At 37.6% G+C, this 23,055-nt stretch overlaps 1 protein-coding gene across 3 annotated transcripts; it reads left to right on the forward strand.

The window, feature by feature from the left end:
- Nucleotides 1-1,830: 1,830 nt before the first annotated feature.
- Nucleotides 1,831-22,523, forward strand: EDARADD (EDAR associated via death domain). Of its 3 annotated transcripts, none has more exons than XM_083349604.1 (6): nucleotides 1,831-2,615; nucleotides 5,154-5,215; nucleotides 6,592-6,631; nucleotides 13,147-13,235; nucleotides 16,634-16,682; nucleotides 19,512-22,523. In XM_083349604.1, exons 1-6 carry the CDS (start codon nucleotides 2,585-2,587, stop codon nucleotides 19,886-19,888), a joined length of 648 nt encoding a protein of 215 aa, XP_083205730.1. In that variant the 5' UTR covers nucleotides 1,831-2,584; the 3' UTR covers nucleotides 19,889-22,523. The 3 variants fall into 3 exon arrangements, with proteins under 3 accessions (XP_083205730.1, XP_083205732.1, XP_083205731.1); XM_083349606.1 differs by having other exon boundaries at nucleotides 16,634-16,667; XM_083349605.1 differs by having other exon boundaries at nucleotides 5,157-5,215.
- Nucleotides 22,524-23,055: the final 532 nt, after the last annotated feature.

Genomic DNA, 23,055 nt, shown 5'->3' on the forward strand with positions numbered 1-23,055 from the left:
AAAGAGCCACTGGGAACCGGTTCCATCACAAATTAAAAAAAGAGGGAGCCGCGTGCGTGTGTCCATGCACGCGCATGCGCAAAAAGGTTTTTTGCGCATGCGCGGACGCACGCGGCTGCCATTTTTTAAAAAATGAGATGGAACCGGTTCCCGGTTGCCCGATGGCGACGGCCCGTCTGCAAAGCTGCCGCTTTCGGCAGCTTTGCAGACGGGCCGTGGCAGCTTCCGCAAAGAGCGGCGCCCCTGCCCATTCCGAGAGGTGCGCGCGCACCTCTCCGAACGACCGGAGGTGCGCGCGTACCTCCGCGCGAATGGGCAGCGGTGCCGCTCTTTCAGGAAGCCCGCCGCGGCCCGTCTGTGAAGCTGCCGAAAGCGGCAGCTTAGCAAACGGGCTGCGGCAGCTTCCGCAAAGAGCGGCGCCCCTGCCCATTCCGAGAGGTGCGCGCGCACCTCTCCGAACGACCGGAGTTGCACGCGCACCTCCGTGCGAAGGGGCAGCGGCGCCGCTCTTTCAGGAAGCTGCCGAAAGCGAAGGGGCAGCGGCGCCGCTCTTTCAGGAAGCTGCCGAAAGCGGCAGCTTCCTGAAAGAGCGGCCCGCTGCCCGTTCGCGCGGAGGTACGCGCGCACCTCCCCAAAGGTTTGGGGAGGTGCACGCGCACCTCCGGTCGTTCGGAGAGGTGCGCACGCACCTCTCGGAATGGGCAGGGGCGCCGCTCTTTGCGGAAGCTGCCGCGGGCCCGTCTGCTAAGCTGCCGCTTTCGGCAGCTTCACAGACGGGCCGCGGCGGGCTTCCTGAAAGAGCGGCACCGCTGCCCGTTCACGCGGAGGTACGCGCGCACCTCCCCAAAGGTTTGGGGAGGTGCACGCGCACCTCCGGTCGTTCGGAGAGGTGCGCACGCACCTCTCGGAATGGGCAGGGGCGCCGCTCTTTGCGGAAGCTGCCGCGGCCCGTCTACTAAGCTGCCGCTTTCGGCAGCTTCACAGACGGGCCACGGCGGGCTTCCTGAAAGAGCGGCACCGCTGCCCATTCGCGCAGAGGTACGCGCGCACCTCTCCAAAGGTTTGGGGAGGTGCGCGCGCACCTCCGCCCATTCGGGGAGGTGCGCGTGCACCTCTCCAAATGGGCGGTGCCACTCTCCATTTGGAGAGGTGCGCGCGCACCACTGCCCGTTGGAAGAGGTGCGCGCGCACCGGGCGGCTGGGAGCCGCAAGAGACGGCTTAAAGAGCCGCATGCGGCTCCGGAGCCGCAGGTTGCCGACCTGTGGTCTATCAGATCTAATTCCTTAAAACTATTTGTCACCTCTACTGTATATTCAACAGGGATATGATTTAATTCATACCTGAGTGGCCTAGTGCTTTTCTCTACTTTCTTCAGTTTAAGCCTAAACTTTGCAACAAGAAGCTCATGGTCTGAGCCACAGTCAGCTCCTGTTTTTGTTTTTACTGACTGTATAGAGCTTCTCCATCTTTGGCTGCAGAGCATATAGTCAATCTGATTTCTGTGTTGACCGTCTGGTGATGTCCATGTGTAGAGCCGTCTCTTGGGTTGTTGGAAAAGAGTGTTTGCTATCACCATCGTATTCTCTTGATAAAATTCTATCAGCTTGCCAACATTATTATTATTAAAAAATCTTTCATGCATGTAAACGTAGAGGAAATAATGTATCGCATTTTACTTTTGGTCACACTATCTCAGGTCATGCAACCTACTTTAAATCCTGGTAGGAAAACAAAGGCTGAAGTTTTTTTTACCAGACAAGACCTTGGAAATGTTAGAAATGTTGCTAAGTGAGAAATTTGTTAAATGAGTTCTGCCCCATTTGTTAAACGCCCCATTTGTTAAACGAATCACTGCAGTTCTTAAATTATAACACAGGTAAGCTTCCCCCATTTTCTTTGCTTCTCCAAAGGTCGCAAAAGGGGATCACACTGCAACCACCATAAATGTGAGTCAATTGTCAAGATCTGAATGCAAATCGTGTGACTGTGGGGATGCTGCATCAGTCATAAGTGCGGGGAAAAATGGTCACAAATCACTTTTCTCAGGGCCCCCCTGTAACTTTGAACGGTCAATAAATGATTTGTTGTAAGTCAAAGAACTTCCTGTACGTTATCCAAACGATGGCTTGTTTTCCATGGCTGTTTCTAACCCTGAATTTTACTCATCCAAGTGGAGAACGCGTAAGTCAACATACCGCTCCTTTTTTCCCTCGGAAAACGGATGCCATATAATGCATTTTTCAGGTAGGTGCCACACTTTTTTTTGTTTTTTGAGAAGTCGCCGATCGATCTCGGGGAAAACTTGCAAAGAGCACACACGCTTAGGCTGAACGCCCGTGGCTTTGGGGGGTGGGGAAAGCGTCTCTCCCCCGCCCCGCACAGGCTTCTTCCCCTGCTCGTTTGGGCTTTACCTGCAGCTTCCGCTCCCTTCCAAGGTTCCTCTCGCCCTACAGGAGGGGGAAGCGCAGAAGCGTCCAGCGAGAACTACCCGGGAAGCAGGAGAACGGGCAGGGAAACGGCGGGCCGATCGCAGGTGCCCAAGCCCTCCAGCTCGCCGCGGCTTGGCCGACCTCCTCGCCCCCAATGGCTTCTCCCGCCAACGCTCTGCCCGAAGGTAAAAAAACAAAAAAAAAAAAAAAACCCCGCCTTGCCTAACGCTTCGGCAACGGGCGCGCGCGCCTCGGCGCAGAGGCACGAGAGCGGTGGGCTTGCGCGCCTCTGCGGACGGGGGACCGCGGGCACCGGAAGGAGGGCCGGGCAGAGCAAGGGAGGCGGGACCCTGGAGTGGCCTTTGCAGTGCGGGGGGGAGGGGGACGGGCGGGCGGATTCCCTGGGTCAGGGGTAGGCAACCTCGGCTCTTTTATGACTCATGGACTTCAACTCCCAGAATTCCTGAGTCAGCGTAGCTGACTCAGGAATTCTGGGAGTTGAAGTCCATGAGTCATAAAAGAGCCGAGGTTGCCTACCCCTGCCCTGGGTGGACACTGATCCTCCCACAGGCTCTGCAGAACTGTTCTTCTTTGGCGGGATTCTGCCAAAGGCGGGCATCTCTCCGTCTCTCGCTGGGGATGTTATTAGCACGAATTAATATTTGCGTTGCTACTAATATTTTTTTTTTTTGGCAAAGGCGGCGTTCTTCTCAAGAGGAAAGTCTTTGTCCCCTGCCTTGTGCAACCTGAAACTCTTTTCCTCGAAATGACCCACAGCCTACAGTGACAGAGGCGCCCGAATTCGATTTTGAAAGAGTCTCAACGTTCCCCTTCTTCGTATTTTGGGCTTTGTATTGAGAAGGACTTTGAGGTTTTTTGTTTTTATTTGGTGTTGTTTTTTTTTTTAAAAAAAAGTCCTTTTGGAGCCCTTCTCAAAGTCTGATGAATCATTATTCACTCAAGTGCTAAATAAATTAAGCCCTGCAGCATCCCTCTGAAGTGTAGCAGAATGGTTATAAAAGGTTGCCTTATGCTGTAATTCAACTTTATATCCTTCAGTAGGGGAAAAAAATTCTACCAATTTCCAGGAGAGTTTTTATTAAAGCTTTAAAGTGGGAAAAGGAGGTATTATAATGTGCACTGTTTTAGAAGGAAAATCCAGTATTTAATGTAGGATAACTGACTCCCTTTTTACAGAACTTATTGAAAACTGAAATACATAGTATAACTGAAAAATGAACGAACAACTTAAATGGTTTCAAGATGTTTTATGCTGATTTTTATATATTCAAATGGTTTAAAAGGTTAATGTAAATTAAAACCATTTGTGAAATAAAAACTAATAAAAATATGTCCTGTTTTTTATTTAATATGGCTTCTAGACTATTGTTTATTGAGCAAGGTTGTTATATTTGAACTGACACATGACCATCTGTCATGAACCTATGCAAGAACATAAAAGAGCAAGCCATTTCCTTTAGAATTTTTTACCCAATTGGAATAAACCAGGATGTGAACCCCTGTTGTGGGGTTTGCAGCAAACTGAGTATGTCATTTTTTTTATTGAAAAGTTTTATCATACATTTTATCTTTGACAATCCCCCCTACCCCTCCCCTATCCCTCCCTCCTTAACCCTCCCCCCCTCCCCACCCCCACCCCACCCACCGACTTCCCAGAGCTAAGTACAAGGTATAAAAAACAAAAAAAGAATCATAAGCAACCATATGCTAACAACCATAAACTCTAAAATCTATCACTCTCTAGCTCATATAGGATAACTACAAACACTATTAATATAAAATATATTAAAAAAAACAAAACAAAAAAAAGAAAGGAAGACTTATTCAAATGCTACATGAAACTTCTTAGTCCCATATTTGTTCTGGATATACTCAATCCATTACTCTTAACAGTTTAATAGCCTCCTTAGACTTCACATCCTCTGGATTCAAAATCAAAGCCTTTTCTTTTTCCTTTATTTCATTCTCCAATTCTTTCCTCCTAGCTTCCACAGCACATCTATGTTTATTGTTCATATATATCAACACCCCTCTCATATAGGCCTTGCTAGCCTCCCAAACCATGTCCATAGAGGTGCCCTTATTCATATTAATTTCAAAAAAATCCTTCCTTCTTAATCCTTGAAAAAAAGTCATTAGTCAACAAAATAAAATCGATCCTGGAAAAAGATTGATATCTGTCAGAAAAAAAAGTATAATCCTTTTCATGCGAATGTCTTTCACGCCAAATATCTCGCAGTTCCAAGTCATCCTTCATTTCAAAAAAGGATTTAGGCAGTCTAGCATGACTTGGGACGCGCTTAAAAGCTCCAGCCTTGTCCATCTGTACATCCAAAACACCATTCCAATCCCCCATAAAAATAAAAGATTTATAATCCAACTGGGTAAGCTTTGTATGAAATAAACTAAAAAAAGTCAGCTTGTTGTTGATTAGGAGCATATAATCCAACTAAAAGCATCTTTTTACCTTCTAGCAGCAACTCTATCATAACGTATCTTCCATGCTTATCTGCTTCAATTAAGTCCGCTGTTAAAGCACTTTTAACATAAACAACCACTCCATTTTTCTTATTCATTGCAGAAGCAACAAATTGCGTGCCCAACTGAGTATGTCATTATTAAGCAATTAAAGTACAGATAAATAAATACCTCTAAAATGTTGATGAGTGTAAACTTAAGCCTCTTTTTGGCTTTTTTCCCAGCAGATCAAGCAACTAAAGAACCAGTAGAAGACACTGACCCTAGCACTTTATCCTCAGAAAATGTAAGTAGTTTTGTTGAAGTGGTTAGTTGCCCGGCTAAGTGGTTCTACCTAGTGTAACAGACCTTGACTAAGTTTGAAAAGCTAAGTAGAGTGGGAGCTGGTGAATGTTTGGATGAGGGTTACCAGAAAATGCAAGAATTGTGGACTACAATGGGAAGTTGAACAAACATCTTACTAGAAGGCATTGGCAACATTTTTTATGTTGCAAAGAAAACTACATGGATATGTCCATGAAGCTATCAGAAGCTGAGAATGATCCAAAGAAAACATTACTTTTACTAAGTCATTAATTTACTTATTTTACTTGTTGGTTGCTATGGTATTATTGTACATAGTATTTCATACTCACAGAAAAGTTCAACAGTTAAGATGTGACAAGATACAGGCTCTGAAATAAATCTAGGGACATGACATCATTTCCTTTGTGATCTTCCTAAATAATTGGTTAGCTTGCCAAACAAATGGCATCTGCTGTGGGAGAAAATATTTAGTTACGTTACTTCTGAGTTTCAGGCTTCTAAAAACTAGAATTCTGACAGTTTTTTTAAATAGAAAGTGTTTTTATGAGAAGTTAATGCCTATTTCATCCGGCTACATATGTCTCTATAAAGAATGAGTGATGCTAGTGCACTCTTCTTTTATGCAACAGCCAGCTATTATTGATGAAACTACTTGAAATGGTAAAAACTAGAAACAAAGCAGTTAGTATGAGTTAATTTCTGTAATCAAGAAGGAAAATGACCAGAATGAATCAGTGATTCATATTTAGATTGTTCTGTTGATTCAGAGGTGGACAAATGAATTCCCTTTCTGTATAGCTTTTCTATTGGTTTGTGTGGATAAAAAAGAGAGTTGTAACAGAAAATTCAGTAGTGAGAGATGCAGTTGTAGTCATTATCCAAGATTTGTTTGAGAACCCCTGTAGTGGTTTTATTTCCACCAGTGTCATGAATCCTTAATGAAGTTGGTCCTTAAGGATTATTTCCTTTAAAAGCATTTGCTTCAAAATGTTATAAGGATGAAGTGTTGGAAACCATTCCGTGAAAGATTTCTGAATCAAATTATCGAAGGAGGATTTGGTTCTAGATTGCCATCTTTACCAGCAGACCATCCCAAGTGTTTCATAATTTCTGCTAAACTTTCAGATAAGGGGCTTGATAAATCCTCATTGATTCCTTATTCCTGCTTGGAACTAGAGAAATACTGTGAATTGTTGAATACTTGGCAAACTTGGCAATGAACAGCTGGGAGACGGCATTTGGCTTGAAAGGTTACAAATTTAGCAGAATAAAGAATTTAACAGGTCAAAATAATTGGTGTGCCAAAATGTATCTAAAATAATTGTATAAATATGTTTCTTTTTTTTGTCTGAACAGATAGAAAAGTATCCTGTTCAAGATACAGCATTACCCAAAGGTAAAAATAGACAACTACAATGACTGTTCTTTTTTTTTTATTGAAAAGTTTTAAGATACAATTTTCCTTTAAAAATCCCCCCTTCCCCCTCCCTCCTCCCCCCCCTCCCTCCCCCCCTCCCCCCCCCCGACTTCCCAGAGCTAAATACAAGGTATATATATAAAAAGCAATCATAAACAATCATATACTAACAACTGTAAACTCTAAAATCCATCACTCTCTAGCTTATATAGGATAAAACAAGCCTTAGTAATATTGAATATGTATAAAAAGAAACTAAAATAAAAAAAGAAGAAAAAGAAAAAAAAACGAAAGAAGACTTATTCAAATGCTACATAAAACTTCTTAACCCTATACTTGTTCTGGATAAACTCAATCCATTTTCTCCATTCCATAATATAGCGTTCTTGCGAATGATCTTTCAAATAGGCCGAAATCTTCGCCATCTCTGCCAGGTCGGAAACCTTTAAAGTCCACTCTTCTATGGTCGGCAGTTCCTCTTTCTTCCAATATTGGCCTACCAAACGTCTTGCTGCCGTAATTAAGTTCAACATCAACTTGGTGTCCACAACTGTAGCGTCTGCAATTATTCCCAACAAAAAAAGTTGCGGACAAAACTTTATCCTCTGTTTAAAAATCTTCTGCATATTCCACCAAACTTTTATCCAAAAAGCCTTAACCTTCTTACATGTCCACCATATGTGAAAATATGTTGCATCTTCATCACCGCACCTCCAACATTTAGGTTGATAATTCGGATACATACTTGCAAGCTTTTTAGGATCTAAATGCCATCTATAAAACATTTTGTAAAAGTTCTCTCTTAGATTCTGAGCTTGAGTAAATTTTACGTTCCTCACCCAAATCTTTTCCCACGTGTCCATTGTGATAACTTCCTGGATGTTTTGGGCCCATTTTATCATACAATCCTTAACAAGCTCTGTTTCTGAGTCAATCTCTATCAATGCAAGATATATCCGTTTGATATGTGCTGGTCCCTGATTTCTGATTTGCTTTATCAAATTTTCATCAGTCATTGTAAATCCATTTTTCTGGTCTTCTTTCCACCTGGCCCGTAACTGAATATATTGAAACCAATTTTGAACAACCTTCTCTTCTCGCAAGAGGCTATATGATTTCAAACACCAAACATTTCTTTCCAAGCTGAGGATCTCCTTGTACGTAGTCACATCATGTTTGAAGCCAGCATGTATATTTTCTATTGCGTGTTTTGGAATTGCCCACAATGGTATCTTGCAACTTAACTTATGTCTATACTTCTTCCAAACTCTCAGCAATGCCTGTCTTAAAATATGCACCCTAAACACGTTGTCTACCTTCTTATCATACAACAAATATGCATGCCAGCCAAACAACAAATCATGGCCCTCAAGATTTAATAACCTCCCTTGCGTCAAATTAATCCAATCACTTATTCCTACTAATGCAGCAGCTTCATAATATAATTTAAAATTAGGCAATTTAAGGCCACCTCTCTCACGAGTATCCTGCATAATCTTAAGTTTAACTCGTGGCTTTTTCCCTGCCCATACAAATTTATTGATACCTCGCTGCCATTCCTCCAAATTAGAATCTTTCTTAAGAATCGGTATCATTTGAAATAAAAATAAAAATTTAGGCAGGACATTCATTTTTACTGCTGCAATCCGTCCCAACAAAGACAATTGCAATTTTTCCCAACTCTCCAATTCTTTTTGAATTTTCCCCCATAGTTTTTCATAATTATTTTTATATAGCTTTGTATTAGAGGGCGACAAAATCACCCCCAAATATTTAACCCTTTTAACAATCTCAAATCCAGTTAATCCTTCTAAGAGAGCCTTTTGCGAAACTGTCATATTTCTGGCCAAAATTTTGGTTTTCTGTGTATTAACTTTAAATCCAGAAACCTTCCCATATTGTGTTATTATCTCCATCAGGTCCACAACAGAGTTCTCTGGCTGGGTCACTGTAACAACCAGATCGTCTGCGAATGCTCTCAATCTGTAGTCCTGATCTCCAATTTGTATCCCCTTAATTTTTTCCGAATTCCGAATTTTAACCAATAATATCTCTAATGTTAACACAAATAACAAGGGCGATAACGGACACCCTTGCCTTGTGCCCTTCTCAATATTACATGCTTCCGTCAAGCTATTATTAACTATAATTCGGGCAGTTTGTTTTTGATATAATGCCCTAATCGGTTGTAAAAAATTTTCCCCAAAATCCATTTTGTCTAAAACTTTCAACAAAAATTTTCAATTCAATTGATCAAAAGCTTTTTCAGCATCTAAAAAAATTAGCACCGCAGCGATCTGGTTGTTCCTTTCCAAAAAATGACTGTTCTTATTTTTTAAAAAAATATTGTAATATGCAACTTGATTAGGTATGCCACAAGAATGAAACTATTATGTCCCTTCATAGGCTTCATAATTTTCTAGAATTGACTCCAGACAGAATTGCTGAAATTCCCAGCTTTTCTTAACTCTGAGACCTTCAAAATCTTCTAAGGTCAAGAAGCCACCAACTAAGAAATTATCTTATGGTTTTCTCTCCCTCATTAATTTTCACCTTAGTTGCTCAATTCCATGACCAGAGAGATAGTTTAGTCTAAAAGTTAAGGCACTAGGCTAGAAACTAGGAAATTGTAAATTCTAGTCCTGCCTTAGACATAAAAGATAACTGGATGACTTTGGGAGATACTCGACTATGTACCCCGAAGGACCCAATTTCACTGACCCATGCTGCTACTTCTCAGAACTAAGATCAGATTTCTTCTGCTTCTCTTACCTGTAGGAGCTTCTGTTCTCATATTTTCTAGATTGAGTCAATCAGTACCACAGTCGATGTTTTATTAATTTAATATATTTGTAAACTTTCCCAATCATTAAATCTCTGGTGATGATAGATGTTCTTTGTCTCCATTGTCAGAATGCATATCTTATTTCATATGGTACAAAATAATTTGGGATAATTGTTTCCTTTTCCTCATGCTATTAAAGTCATCTGGATCTTCTTTAAGAGATTCAGCAGTTTCATTTACAGACAACACCATTACCTTTGTTTAATTGGATTTTTAATTAAGCCATGCATCCTGGACCATCAAACTTCTTTCTTGCAACATGCCAGCTGAGGCATGATAATTTTCTATCTGGGCCCATCTTCCAGTTCTGATACCACCTCATGGAGTTGGTGAGACAAGTTTGTTTGAAGTTTGGTATCAACATTCCATCTCATCTTCTACCCCCTCGGAACAAGCAACCTTAATCACAGTGCACCTGAATGTAGGCAATTAGTACATTGCATTGATGTTAGAAAACAAATTTCATTTTATTGCAGTTATCCAAGTAATTATATATGGGGATTATTCACTCAAAAGGTATGAATGATCTAACATTCCATTTGATGCTTGCAGATGCTTAGAATCCTAGTTTATTTATTTCAAACATTTTAAAAAAGCCTGATTCCAGATTACTCTGGATGCTGACTTATCATACCTATCTTGCCAGTTCTATTTTTGATCTGCAAAAGGTAGATGGCATAGGTTAATTTCTGTTACATTGATGTTGTACAATATAGAAAACTAATGGGAACTACAGATTTTATTTAAGTAGTTAATTATAAACCCATTTCAGTCCAAGTTAAAAAAAACACTTGTGGATCAGAAGGGAAAGAAATCTGATATGGAGAACACAGTACCTATTTCACAGCAGCCTTGTCTTTTTGGCTCTACATCCATTAGCTTATCTAACTAACATCAGTGTTTCCTATAAAAGGCAATAGCCTTACTTTTCTGTCATCTCCCACAGGATAAACAAAGGGCATCAGAACTATTTTCTTCTGTAGATTATATTCTCTTCAAGGGGCAGGTCAATACTATGAATTACCAACCCAGCAGCAAGATAATTAATGGCTCTCTTCCTTGTACTTGGCTTGCTGAAGTCTGCTAGTCTTTCTCATGAAGAATTTCTCCGGACATTATAAATTGTACTGAAAACCTTCTCTTTGATGGGAGGGCCTCATTAGGGGATAGATGGATAACAGCAGCAGCAGCAAGATTAATGTAATTTCAGTCCGTGCTCAAAAGGATCATCCTTAATCCAGGCCGTGCTCTTCTTGAAGGCTCTCATATTGTACACCTTATATAAGAGACAACCAGACCACACAGATGATACTGACCAAAATCTAAAACATGCCAAGATGACAATCCAACATTTTTTTCAAATAATGTTCTTTCTCCTAAACATCTGTGATGTTTACTACTGTATACCTTTGTCAGTTTAGGAAAACATTACAGTCCTATGAATTTCTGTGTATGATCATAGGATATACTGTATATACTACACGACTGCATTCAACACTCAACTACAAGTGGGCGTAATTCACTTATTCCTCATTTTCTCTGTGTGGTGCTTGGAATTTCAGGAATTCATACTCAGAGGAGCAATTATAAGGTTCCTGACATTTCTTGGTTGAAAAGAAAGATAAAGGGGGTTAACCTGCCTCAGATCTCTACAATTAAAGTTGTTTATCAGGGCTAAGACATTTTATAAAGTCAGTTTGTGAAAGTTTTACCTCTATTTCTTTCAGGATTAAAATATATTCTTTTACATCTCCATCAGGTGAATTCTTATGCTTTGCAGTACATGGAATTCTCCACTGAACAGTATTTTTGCCTCATGAATTTATCATAAGCATGTGGCAGTAGTTATCTGCAAATATCCCACATCAGTAACTTGCTCCCTGTGATTTAAACTCAGTTCATCTTTCAGGGCCATGTATCCCAAACTTTTGCTTTATTTCAGAGGTTGGGCCTTTTGGTGATTTTTTTTGCAAGCTATGAATGTATGTACATTCATGCAATTCTTTCACCCTTAGGAATCTACTTCAGGTACTAAGTTTCTATTAATTTTACGTGGCTAGGTACTGAAATTGAGGGAATAGGTAGGAACACTAATGGCATGCTTTCCGCCCAAAGTTAGTCATCTGTACTTCTGGAGGATGCTGTTCTGAGTCCGTTCATATTTGCCATTTATATGTTTAAAGGTGTACATGAACACTTAAAACACACTTACAAGAAAGCAATGGGAAAGCAACAACAACATGTATTTTCCCTGACATCCAGCACAGATAAATATTTGGGAATCAAGAATTAGTTGGGAGCCAAAGGATTGCATATGGATCATCTGTTTTCTTATTTCATTCTGATAGCCAAAGTGTCTACAGGAGGGTAGGAGACCCTGTCAAAGCAGAAATCAACACAGTGTGAAGCAATAAAGGCAGAAGGAACATCATCAGTCTCTTCATACACGTGTAGAACTATTTTCTATCCAGGCATACAGCACAAAATCTAGTCACAATGTTTTAGATCTGGTCCTAGCTAATTCAACCCATCTTACTTTAAACAGCAAGAGAGGAATCACTTAAAGAGAGATAATTATTCTGAAGAAATTTCCATTGTCATGAAATGGCAAATAAAAATATGAATGTTTATTCTCGAAGGTTTTTAAATATTTTGTTGTTGTAATTATTGTTATTGTAACTTATATTTATTGAATTACCTTGAATGAAATACATGTAATAGAAGGTAGACTTAAAATCATTACTATGAAAAAGAAAATCTAACTCTTCTCTAGTAGCATCATGTAGATATGCAGACTAAGAATTCAGGAAGTTACAGTCAAACACTGGAGGACTACATTAACTTTCCCTGATCTGGGCATTTCCATATGTTTGAACTGCAAGCTCCCAAAATTGCTCAGACATCATGACAATTTTTAGAATTCTTGGAGTAAATTCTAACTGAGGCAAGTTTGAGGAAGATTGATCTTTATAAGATTTGTCTCAGCAGCAATTTCGTTTTCGTCTTCTTCTTTCCCCTCTTTCTCCTCTCTTTCTGCTGTACTTAGACCTGAAACTGCTCTGGATTTGATGAAGGTTACTATTGTATACAGACACACCCAGGCAATTTAAAAGATCTGGCTTTGTTCTTGTACCTGTTAATGATAACTGGATATTCAGGAATGAGCCAGTGAAATGTTACATGACATTTCAAATAAATGTTATCATTAATAATTATTGCAATTCATATGGGATCCAGTTTGTAAAATGATGGTTTTAATGTAATTGGTTGGTGACTAGCATGTCAAATGGTTTGGAAGAGGGATATATGGTATTTTATTTCAGGGGAAAGAAGATTAACATAATAGAGACTAGCAATTCCTCACTTACTCTGTATATACACAGAGCTTTCATTCATTACATTCTTTCTGTAAGCCTATGGTTGATAATGTGCCCACAGGTTAGTTCCTTCTGCAATCTTAGGTATGTAAAATTTTAATCAAGTCATCAGTGGTTATGCTAAATTTTATGAATGGAACAGTATGCCTGCCCTGATACGTTACTTGAATTGGCACCATAATCTTTCGGAATTGCAGAATCTTTTTAGAAATAGTGTACTTTGATCAAGAGATCTAAACTTGACGTAACATTGCAGAATATTTGCCTTGTAGATGAAGAATACCAAACAGAAAAAGTGACTTTGGAAATTTCATCCATTAACATTACAAGCCTAACATCAGATTCTGGCCTGATACATCAGGTAATTGAAATGTTATTAATCCTATTAGAATATCTGTCAATATTATTTATTGTTATTTATCAACATTAAGACTTTTCACTATTGTTCGCCAGTTTACTGTAAATCAGGGCTGAAAGTTTTATTTTAAACTCGGGTGCAATCTGGAAAGAGGGTAGAAATAGCCATGAAAAGAATCCTGCATTTTAGATACTCTTTGCCTTCAGTGAAGGAAAGGCACACTACAGTTTGGCCCCTTTTTATCTTCAGAACCATCTGCTTCATGTAGAATCTGCCTGACTTATACTATTAATTATCCTGGGTATCCACCCTGAAAGAAATCCTGGGGGGGGGGAGGAGGAGGAGGGCTGGGAATCGAGATAGATTTTCTCATAGTAAATCCTCCTCCACAAATAGCTTGCCCCAAAGTTAGGTATGCACCTAACAAATGAAAGAAGACTAGAAAAAAGTCTTTAGGAGAGAGTTCAGACTTAGAAGATGGCAGCTACAGGATTTTTAAAAATAGTTTTTAATTGCTTTGTTTATTATTGCTTGGTTTTATGGGTGGATTTTCTTATTGTATTAATGATTTATCCCATATGTTGTAAACTGTCTAGAACAGGAAGAGTAGACGACAAGAGTAGATGACATTTTAGTAGATAAATATCCAGAGAGGTCCTTAATTAAGAACTTAACAGGTAGGAGATTCATGTGATAGTAAGAAGTCCTTGAGGAAATGTAAAGTTAGGAATGATTTTTTTTTGCACACAAAAGCTGTCCATGGACAAGAATTGCAGTTCACAAATTTCTTACAGCATTGGCAACTTATTGACCACATTCATACATCTTCATATGCCATAAGCCAATTGAAACAACGTGTTGATAAAACCACAATTGTATGGGTTCGGCATTTTGCCCCAAGCCAAGAGCAATCACCATATTATAGATTAGCACTAGAAAGAAAGCAAACTGCTTTGATTCCTAGTTACTTTACTTAACAGCTTTTTGGCTTTATTTTGAGTCAAGCATTGCAAATTCTTATTCTGGCTGCAACCTCTTCTTTCTTTTCCTTTAAGAAGTGAAATTCATTTCTCCATCCAAATGTTTTCCTCTACATAGATGTGCAGAATCCATATTTTACCTTTAGGCAATACTGGATTTTCTCATCTTCCCTCACATGTGAGACAAATTTGTAGTTTTGTCTGGTCTTGCAATTTATTAAGAGGCATTTCTTTAACAAAATTGTTAAATGTAATTCTTTATAGTTAACAATTTTTCAATACAATTGTACCTTAGATGGTGTATACTGTCCAAAAACAGATATTAATTTGGTTTTGTTTGTCAAATGGTTTTTATTATCAAAGTGAATAAAAATTAAGAAAATTTTGGATGCATCTGATAAAAATTATAATTCTAAGACAAACAGAAACTTTATTTTATAATTATTGCTTAGTTTAGCTATCTTTGCAATGCAATCTATGCAAAGTAAAAAAGCTGCAGTGTAGGATTTTTTTTCTTCTGGAAACATTAGGATTATTGAAATCATCTAATATTTTCTCTTTTGAGGGCATGAAATAATACTGTTTAAGTCTTAAGACTGAAAATAAAGTGAATATATTACAGTGTTAACTCTGTATTATATTCCTGGCTCTGTAATTTGTGTTATTGCCTCTTCTCTATTTTCCTGATACCCCCTCTTTAATTCTGGCCCTGCATTTCCATATTTCATACTATCATGTTGACAGAAGAATGATTCTCAGATTGACAAATTCTAATTTCATGGATCCCCAGCTGAATGCTTGCCATGTCCCAGGTGGGGGATCACAATGCCCTTTTGATTTCTCTCTCATCAAATCATTACCCTTCCTGCGCTAACTTTCCCAGCTGAATCATCACTACAATTCTAATTCAATATTATGTTTAAATCTAGATAATCTATGCTTTATTTGTTGAAGTCTCAAGTAAATAAGTTCTTTACTTTGCTTTAATTTTATTTTTCATATTATATTTTAGACTTTGTCAATGCCCATGCTCATTTTGGGTCTTTGTCTCACTCTGTTTTGAGGTAAAGCTCTAATCAGTGGAACTACTTGCCTCCAGAAGTTGTGGGTACTCCAACACTGGAGGTTTTTAAGAAGAGATTGGACAACTATTTGTCTGAAGTGGTATAGTGGTATGAAGTTTCCTGCCTGAGCAGGGGGTTGGATTAGAAGACCTCCAGTGTCCTTTCCAAATTAGTTACTCTGTTATTCTTCATGCCATTTAAAGACTGAAGTGGATGGGAAGTTTATAATTATTTATAGACCTGATATGTAAAGGGAGGAGAACACATTATTTTTTGATGTATCTTTCAACATTCAGCCGGGATGGATCTTTTTATGTTTAATGTTAGAACCACAAGTTTTGTTTTTACACAAGATTTTTTCTTTCCATTATCAGTGTTGTATGTTTGTTGATCTTTTTTATTTTTATTTTTCTGTTTTGTATTTTATCTTTGGGGATAAAAGTAAATAAATTTTTTTAAAAAACCATGTCATTTAAAAAATGATGTGGCCTTCATTTTGACTAACCTGGCATCCTGCTTTGTTGGAGCCAAATGTCACCTAGAGTTAAGCAGTACTGATGAAAATAAAAAGAAAATATGTAACACTGAAAGAAAAAAGAGGAAAAACCATCCCATTCCATGTATAAAATTTCAGAGAACTGGGCATAAAATATGCAATATTTAGCATAACTGGAACTGAAGAAACAATAAGCCTGGTACAATTAAACATGAAATATAAATGGTTTTAAGTTGAAGGTGTTGGGTTTCTCCCTGTCTCCTCTCTCAAATTGTGATCAAGCTCAAAAGGCAGATTAGGCATTGTGTGCATGGTTGTCATGGTCTTGCCACATAAATTATCTATGTGGCTTCTTTCGAATGGATGTACTTAATGTGGTTAAGTGTAGGTAAGTAAAGGTGTCTGGTTACAGCATATTATATAACTACATAGTTTACATGTATTTGCATGCACAGTTTATGATCAGTTCCAGAGTGCTTTGTGATACTCTCAGGTGAATGACGCTATACAAAAGCCAACTGTACTTTACTGAAAATATCTCAAGGGAAAAACCCCATCTGCTTTCATCTTTAAAACTGCAGTAAGAGCAGGGGGGGGATCTCTTCATCTAAGCTTGTTGGTTTTTTCAAATCTATTTTACCATGATAAAATCTTCCTGAACTCAGGAATTAATTGCCTCTCTTTTATGATAATCTTCCTCTATAGAAATACAGCTTATTCAAAGTATTTAGTTTTTTTTAATGGTTTGACCTTTCCAATCCTTGAGAGATATTAATGACGCATTTTTCTGGATTCAAGTTGTATAATTTGTTAAATTAAATTCATATCATGACATTAATGCAAGGCTGTATTTATTTGTAGCCAGAAGAAGACGATGACACTCAAAGTAGTGCAGGTGATTCACCTACAGGTAACATTCTGTACATTTCCAAAATGTATTTACTGCCTGATTCCATTTTTTTTGTTCTAAGTAGGATAATTGGAATTATTACTGTAGAAAGAAATAGTCTTTCATTGGATCCTTTTACCTCAACATCTTTATGCTCTGATGATATAGGGAAATGCTTTTAAGAAAATGATTGATGATTGCATGATAATGAGGAAGTTGTCATGTGAAGCCCACATGCACAACATTGAGATTGGATTCATTTGTCCACATAAGAGGATGACAATATGAGGAGGAACTTGTTAACAAAGTTTGGCATTATTGTATTTCATTTATGTGCATAAGGCCAAATATGCCCCCCAGAAGTCTTAGGTGTGGTCTCTGAAACAGTTCCTGAAGTTGTCCGGAAACTGTTTAAAGTCTAAATTTGAACTGTATTTGAATGCAGTTTATTGTCTACTCCAGAGCGTGCTGTGATATTCTCAGGTGAATGATGCTATGTAAAAGCCAACTATAGTTTACTAAAAATATCTCAGAGGAAACCGAGTTAAAATTTAATGAAACATTAAACATTCTCATTACATTAATTTACATGTATACTATGCCATTCACTTTTGCTTGAGCAACATCATGCAAAATACAGCAAAATAATGTAAAGTAGCAACTAAAGAAAAGAATTGAAAGAGATAATGAAAAAGAAAAAAATCTATATGTATTTACATCACCACTATTCACTATACCTCCTCCTATTTTTGCATGCTTACAAACTTTGCTTTAATGACAGTCTTCAACCACAATTATATACTATTTTGTATAGAATCGTACATAATCTTTCCTTCTTTAAACTTCTCACTTGTCTTCTTTTGAGGATGTTTTTTCAACGCAACCCCTTATTCTTTCTCTCTATATAATCAAACCATTTCTGTGGTTTCTTTCATGCTGGTCAATCATTTTTATATAAGTACACATTCATTCACTTGCCATTTTTTCATGATTCTATTCTTGTTTAACCTATACACTTCTTAAATATCCCATTCCCACTGCATTAAATTTTTGTGTCTTTGCCCTGTTCTCAATTCCATAAAAAGTTGCATATCCTGCTGTGTGAGAAAATTGTAGTGGCATCTGGCCAATTTGGTCCAGGTGCAGTTTTCACACATACATTTATCAATTTGCATACTGCTCCATAATCTAATCACAGTACTTTCAACATACTGTATCTCCAGTTCTACCATTTATACCCATAGTCTTACAGTTTTTAAACATTTTCATTGCATTTAGGGTTCCTCATTATTTTTCAATTTATATTCAACTTAAATTTATAGCATTCCTTTTAATCCCATTCTACAACATACCAGTGCAGATCTCTAAAGCATTCCCTCGCTTTACTTTCATTCCAAGTCATTTCATCATTTTTATTCTTAGTTCCATTCATTCTGCTGCTTATGGTAATCACCTTGCATTTTCTTTGACATCGTAACTGTTCCTTGCATTCTTTAACTACATTCTTTGCAATTTCCTTGTTATTTATATACAGTTTATACAACATCTTTCACACTCATTTTTTGCATGTCATTTTGTTGCATGACTTTTTTTCTTCACAGTTTTTTTCACATCTTTGTTCCACCAAGCATCCTTGTTCATACTTCTATTATAATGTATATTTGGGTCTCCAAATCGCCTCATAATGTTTCCTGTACAGTACGCTCTCAATTCATTTCCACCATTCATTCATATCATTTTATGGAATCAGTAATATCTTCTCCTAGATACCTTCTTTCCTAGTTTCAGACAGACCCATACTCATGACTGTTCACTCTTATATTTCAGGTTACAATACAGGTAGTCCTTGACTTACAACTACAATTAAGCCCAAGATTTCTGTTTTCAAAAGGGGCATTTGTTAAGTGAGTTTTGCCCCATTTTACAATCTTTCTTGCCACAGCTGTTAAGCAAATCATTGCATTTGTTAAGTTAGTAATACAGTTGTTAAGTGAATCTGGCTTCCCCTTTGACTTTGCTTGTCAGAAGGTCTCAAAAGGTGAATGCATGACCCCGGGACACTACAACAGTCATAAATTTGAGTCAGTTGCCAAGTGTCTGAATTTTGATCACATGACCATGGGGATACTGCAAAAGTCGTAAGCGTGAAACATGGTCATAAGTCATTTTTAATGCTGTTGTAACTTTAATTGGTCATTAAATGAACTGTTGTAAGTCGAGGACTACCTGTACTATGGTCATTAAGAGATAAGCTCATCTGCTCATCACTGCTTTGGTTGATTGTAGCTTTAATGTAATGCCTAGTAAAACAGGTTACTAGTCTTACTTTTACCTACTGTGCTTAGTGGCACAACCCTCCAAAAGCCAAATATAGAGGACAGCTTAATGTTGTTATACAGGAGTTTCATATACCTGTTTGCTCTTTGTGTAGTGCATCAGTACCCTCTTTAGCTGGGGGAGCACATAGCAGCCAATGATACAGTGAGTCAATTGTATAATTTAATTTAATTCTATTTTAACTTTTGTAGTTTTGTACTTTTATTATCTGCCCTGTTCACCGCCCTGAGTCCCTAGGGAGAAGGGCGGTATAAAAATTTAATAAAAACTAAAAACTAAACTAAACTAAACTAAAATAGCATTTCAAATGGGAAACTGTAGTTTAAGAAACAAGAAAGATTTCTTTAAATGGACATGCAACAAGAGGAAGTAGGGAGGGGAAATGAATTAGAATACAGTTAAGTCTATATCATCATAATATATTGAACAAGGCTCATTATATCTGAACCATGTCATAGAACTTTGTCTACCAGAAAACAGTGGAATAACTCCCTAATATAACTGTAATTCTAGCTTTGAAGAAATCATGTACAGAAGGTTGCTCTTGCTCTTTGTGTACATCTCACCAGCCAATCATCAGTGACCTACTAAATGATGAGGACTTGCTGTATATGATGAGGATCAAATTGGATCCATCCCACCCGACAGTGAAAAACTGGAGAAACTTTGCAAGCAAATGGGGAATGACTTATGATGAGTTGTGTTTCCTGGAACAGAAACAACAGAGTCCCACCTTGGAATTTTTGTTACGGAACAGTGACAGAACTGTGAAGCAGCTGATTGATCTCTGTAAATTATATCAAAGAGTTGATATTGAGAAAATACTGCAGAAGTGGGTGGAGAAGGAATGGCCAAAAAGAGGCCATGGGGCCTATCAGAAAAACTTATAAAGGAGAAAAAATGACAATGGTGGAAAACGAAGAATAATGGGGTTTGATTGACTTCTGGTATACACACACACACACACACACAATTACTAGGGAAAGGACAACATGCTTATTTTTACAGCATAAACTACTTACTCTTTGTAGTGATAAGGATGACCTTTAATTATGAATCAAGTCAATGTCTTTCATAGATGTCAAAATCTACAGTACTCAGATTTTCGAAGCAAAAAGAGAACAATGAAAATTATCAGCATGCTATAGAGGATAGCTGCATAATCTGTTACTTCTGTTTAGCAGTCTTTGTCCTGTATTTCTCTCTGACTGGAAATTGTATAGAAATTAAAAATAGGAGGGAAAAAGAAGGTCCTCTTCGAGGAATAATCCAAGCCTGTACCTGTGCACTTAGTCTTGTTCCACCCCTTTCCAGGTTGCCTTTGTTCATGAACAAACCAGCAGAAGATACCGCAAATCAGAACTGGGATATTCTCATATGACTGCATCTGGAAGGGAGAATCTTTATACTCAAAGATATATATGAACAGTTCAGAAATAAACCATACATTTTGAATTATACACTATAGGAATATAGTATCAGCAGTTGGCATTGTTGGGCATCTTTTGAAGGGGAACAATTCTAGATATTGTGGCACCTCCTATGATTATATTTAACTCTTGAATAGCCATGCTATTGCACAGAGTGCACTGTTACTGCTTTTCTGTATATAATTTTGATAAGCTGATAGTCACATGATTCACTTGCTCAATGCCTTCCTATCAGACTTTTCTCTTGCTTTGGTAATATTATTAGTTTCCTAAGGTCTGTAGCTATAATACGGTAATTATTTCTTTTTGGAGACTTGCAATACCTGGTTGTTGTGATGTTCACTACCACTCAACCAACTGTGCATAAGTGTTGTTGAAATGTATAGAAAGAAATGATTGTAATACAATGAGAAAATATACTCTGTTACAATACTCTATTACAATACTCTATATTATTATTGTGCATATAATTTTTTTTCAATTTTGGTGTGCCCTAAAATTTGGCATCCTAGGTGACAGCCAAAATAGGCAATTGCCAAACCTCCCCGGCTTGTTGCCATTTTCCTGCTATCTCTGAGTGATGAAAGTGAAGAATTCACACAAACACACACTTCCCAGTCCAAATTGAAACCAGAGAGATAAGACAAGTATATGGATTTTCAAATTATCTATCATTCATTAGGGATGAACCATATCATTAGGGATCACTCAAATTTTTCCTCTTCTGAGATGATTGATAAAAAAGCTGATCTTTTAATGTTTGCAGCAACCTGTGTTTCAATTCATTTAATAATTTTAGAGAAACTATGATACGCAGCATACTAATTAAGTGTATTTGTGCCACATAAAGCATCACATTTTAAGACAAATAGTATTCTGAGCAGTGTGTACGTAAATCACAGAATTATCAAGAGCCAATCCTTGATGGGTGATTTTTTTTTCAGAGTATGCAGAATCTCTATCTGCCTTTGAATTGAAGTGGTTAGATCTCAAATGTGGATAATATATTAAAATATTTTAAGAGTGATTATGTTAATTGGAATTGCTCATTCCCTCTAGCATTTAGAAAATATGTTCAAACATGTTTTCAGAGACAGTTTGAGAACTAGTGCTACTCCAGGGTGTTACAAAGCACTTATCTTCTCTACAATATTATAATATTAATTTTACAGATACCCTGGCAATATTATTATTATTATTTAATTCCATTTTTATCCCGCCCTTCTCCGAAGACTCAGGGCGGCTTACAAGCTTAGCAGTAGCCTTCATTCTATGTATATCACTTGGCATAGTGAATACACTTTGGTTTATATAACACACAATAATGTGGGCAGAAAGCCAGCTCAAAGTTAAACTCAGACATTGTTTGATCTCATTACAAATAACCATAAAATGCAAGTAAAACACTATATGCCAAAATGTAAAAGAGTTGCACAAATGCTTTAGAATACAGCTTATGAGAAAATGTGAGTTCAAGATCTTCATTGTAAGGCATTCACTCCTAAAATCTAAACTCTTAAATGTACTTCCTAACAAGCTTCTATCTCAAGTATGAAGAGACCTGGGTTTTCAGTTGAAATATCATTTTCAAACAAGATAAGCTCTGTAAAGTGTCACTGAAAACTGGACTAAAAATGCTGCTATCAGTAAGAATACTTATGGGGAATTGAACTTTTAGGCTGTTCTACTAAACACAAGCATACGTAATTGTAACACATGTTTTTATAGTTTTAGCTTTTTAGAGATATGCTTGAAAATTAAGCCATTTCTATTACTGGGATTCTGATAGTACGCTGAATTTTAAAACTTCTAATTTTGTTAATATGTTCCTTTTTTGTAATGGATCTGAGTTCAAAGCATTTGTACGTATGTATCATCAATCTGTTATGTTTGTTACATGTTTTGATACTCAGTTTTGGAAGAAAAAATTTTTCATCCCGTTTTTATTTTTATTAAGAGCGTTATTGTTACTTTTTAAAACTACTTTGTTGTAATTATTTAAGACATGCATTTCAGTCATTAAAAGACTAATGTCAGAAGATGTGCAACCCTAGAATTTATTTAGGATATTGTGGGGTTTATTAAAATGAATGTCTGTGAATTCAGAGTTTTACTTTCTCACTGAGAATAGAAGTCTTTCCCTCCTTGTATAACAATTACAAGCAAAAGAGCTCTTTAAATTGCAGTAGCCATCTACAGACTTCGGTCTCTTCTTACTACAATATATATGCTGCCATACCTTATGACCAATCACTTCTGGTTGTTTTATTTCATCTCAGAGAAGACAGTCAGATATTGTTTTAAAGCGCTTAAGTCATTCCATTACAAGCTCTTTCAGTGAACTGTCCATTGGTTTACTTTCACAAAGAATGAATGCCAGTATTTTAAAACCAAGCAGATCCTATACAGAGAGACAGCATGATAGATTCCCTTCCCTTCCTTCCCCCTCCCCTTCCTTTCCCCTTTTGCAATGTTTGCTTTTTTAAAAAAGAAATTTTTCTTCTCCATTGAATCCACAATATTAGGTAAACATCAAATCAACACACATTTCAAATCAAGCTGTGAAATAATATACCCTGTAACATAATGACACATATCCAAAGTGTTGCCTTTACCTTATTTCCAAA

The sequence above is a fragment of the Vipera ursinii genome, assembly GCF_947247035.1.
Source record: "Vipera ursinii genome assembly, chromosome: 1".
NCBI classification, from domain to species: domain Eukaryota; kingdom Metazoa; phylum Chordata; class Lepidosauria; order Squamata; family Viperidae; genus Vipera; species Vipera ursinii.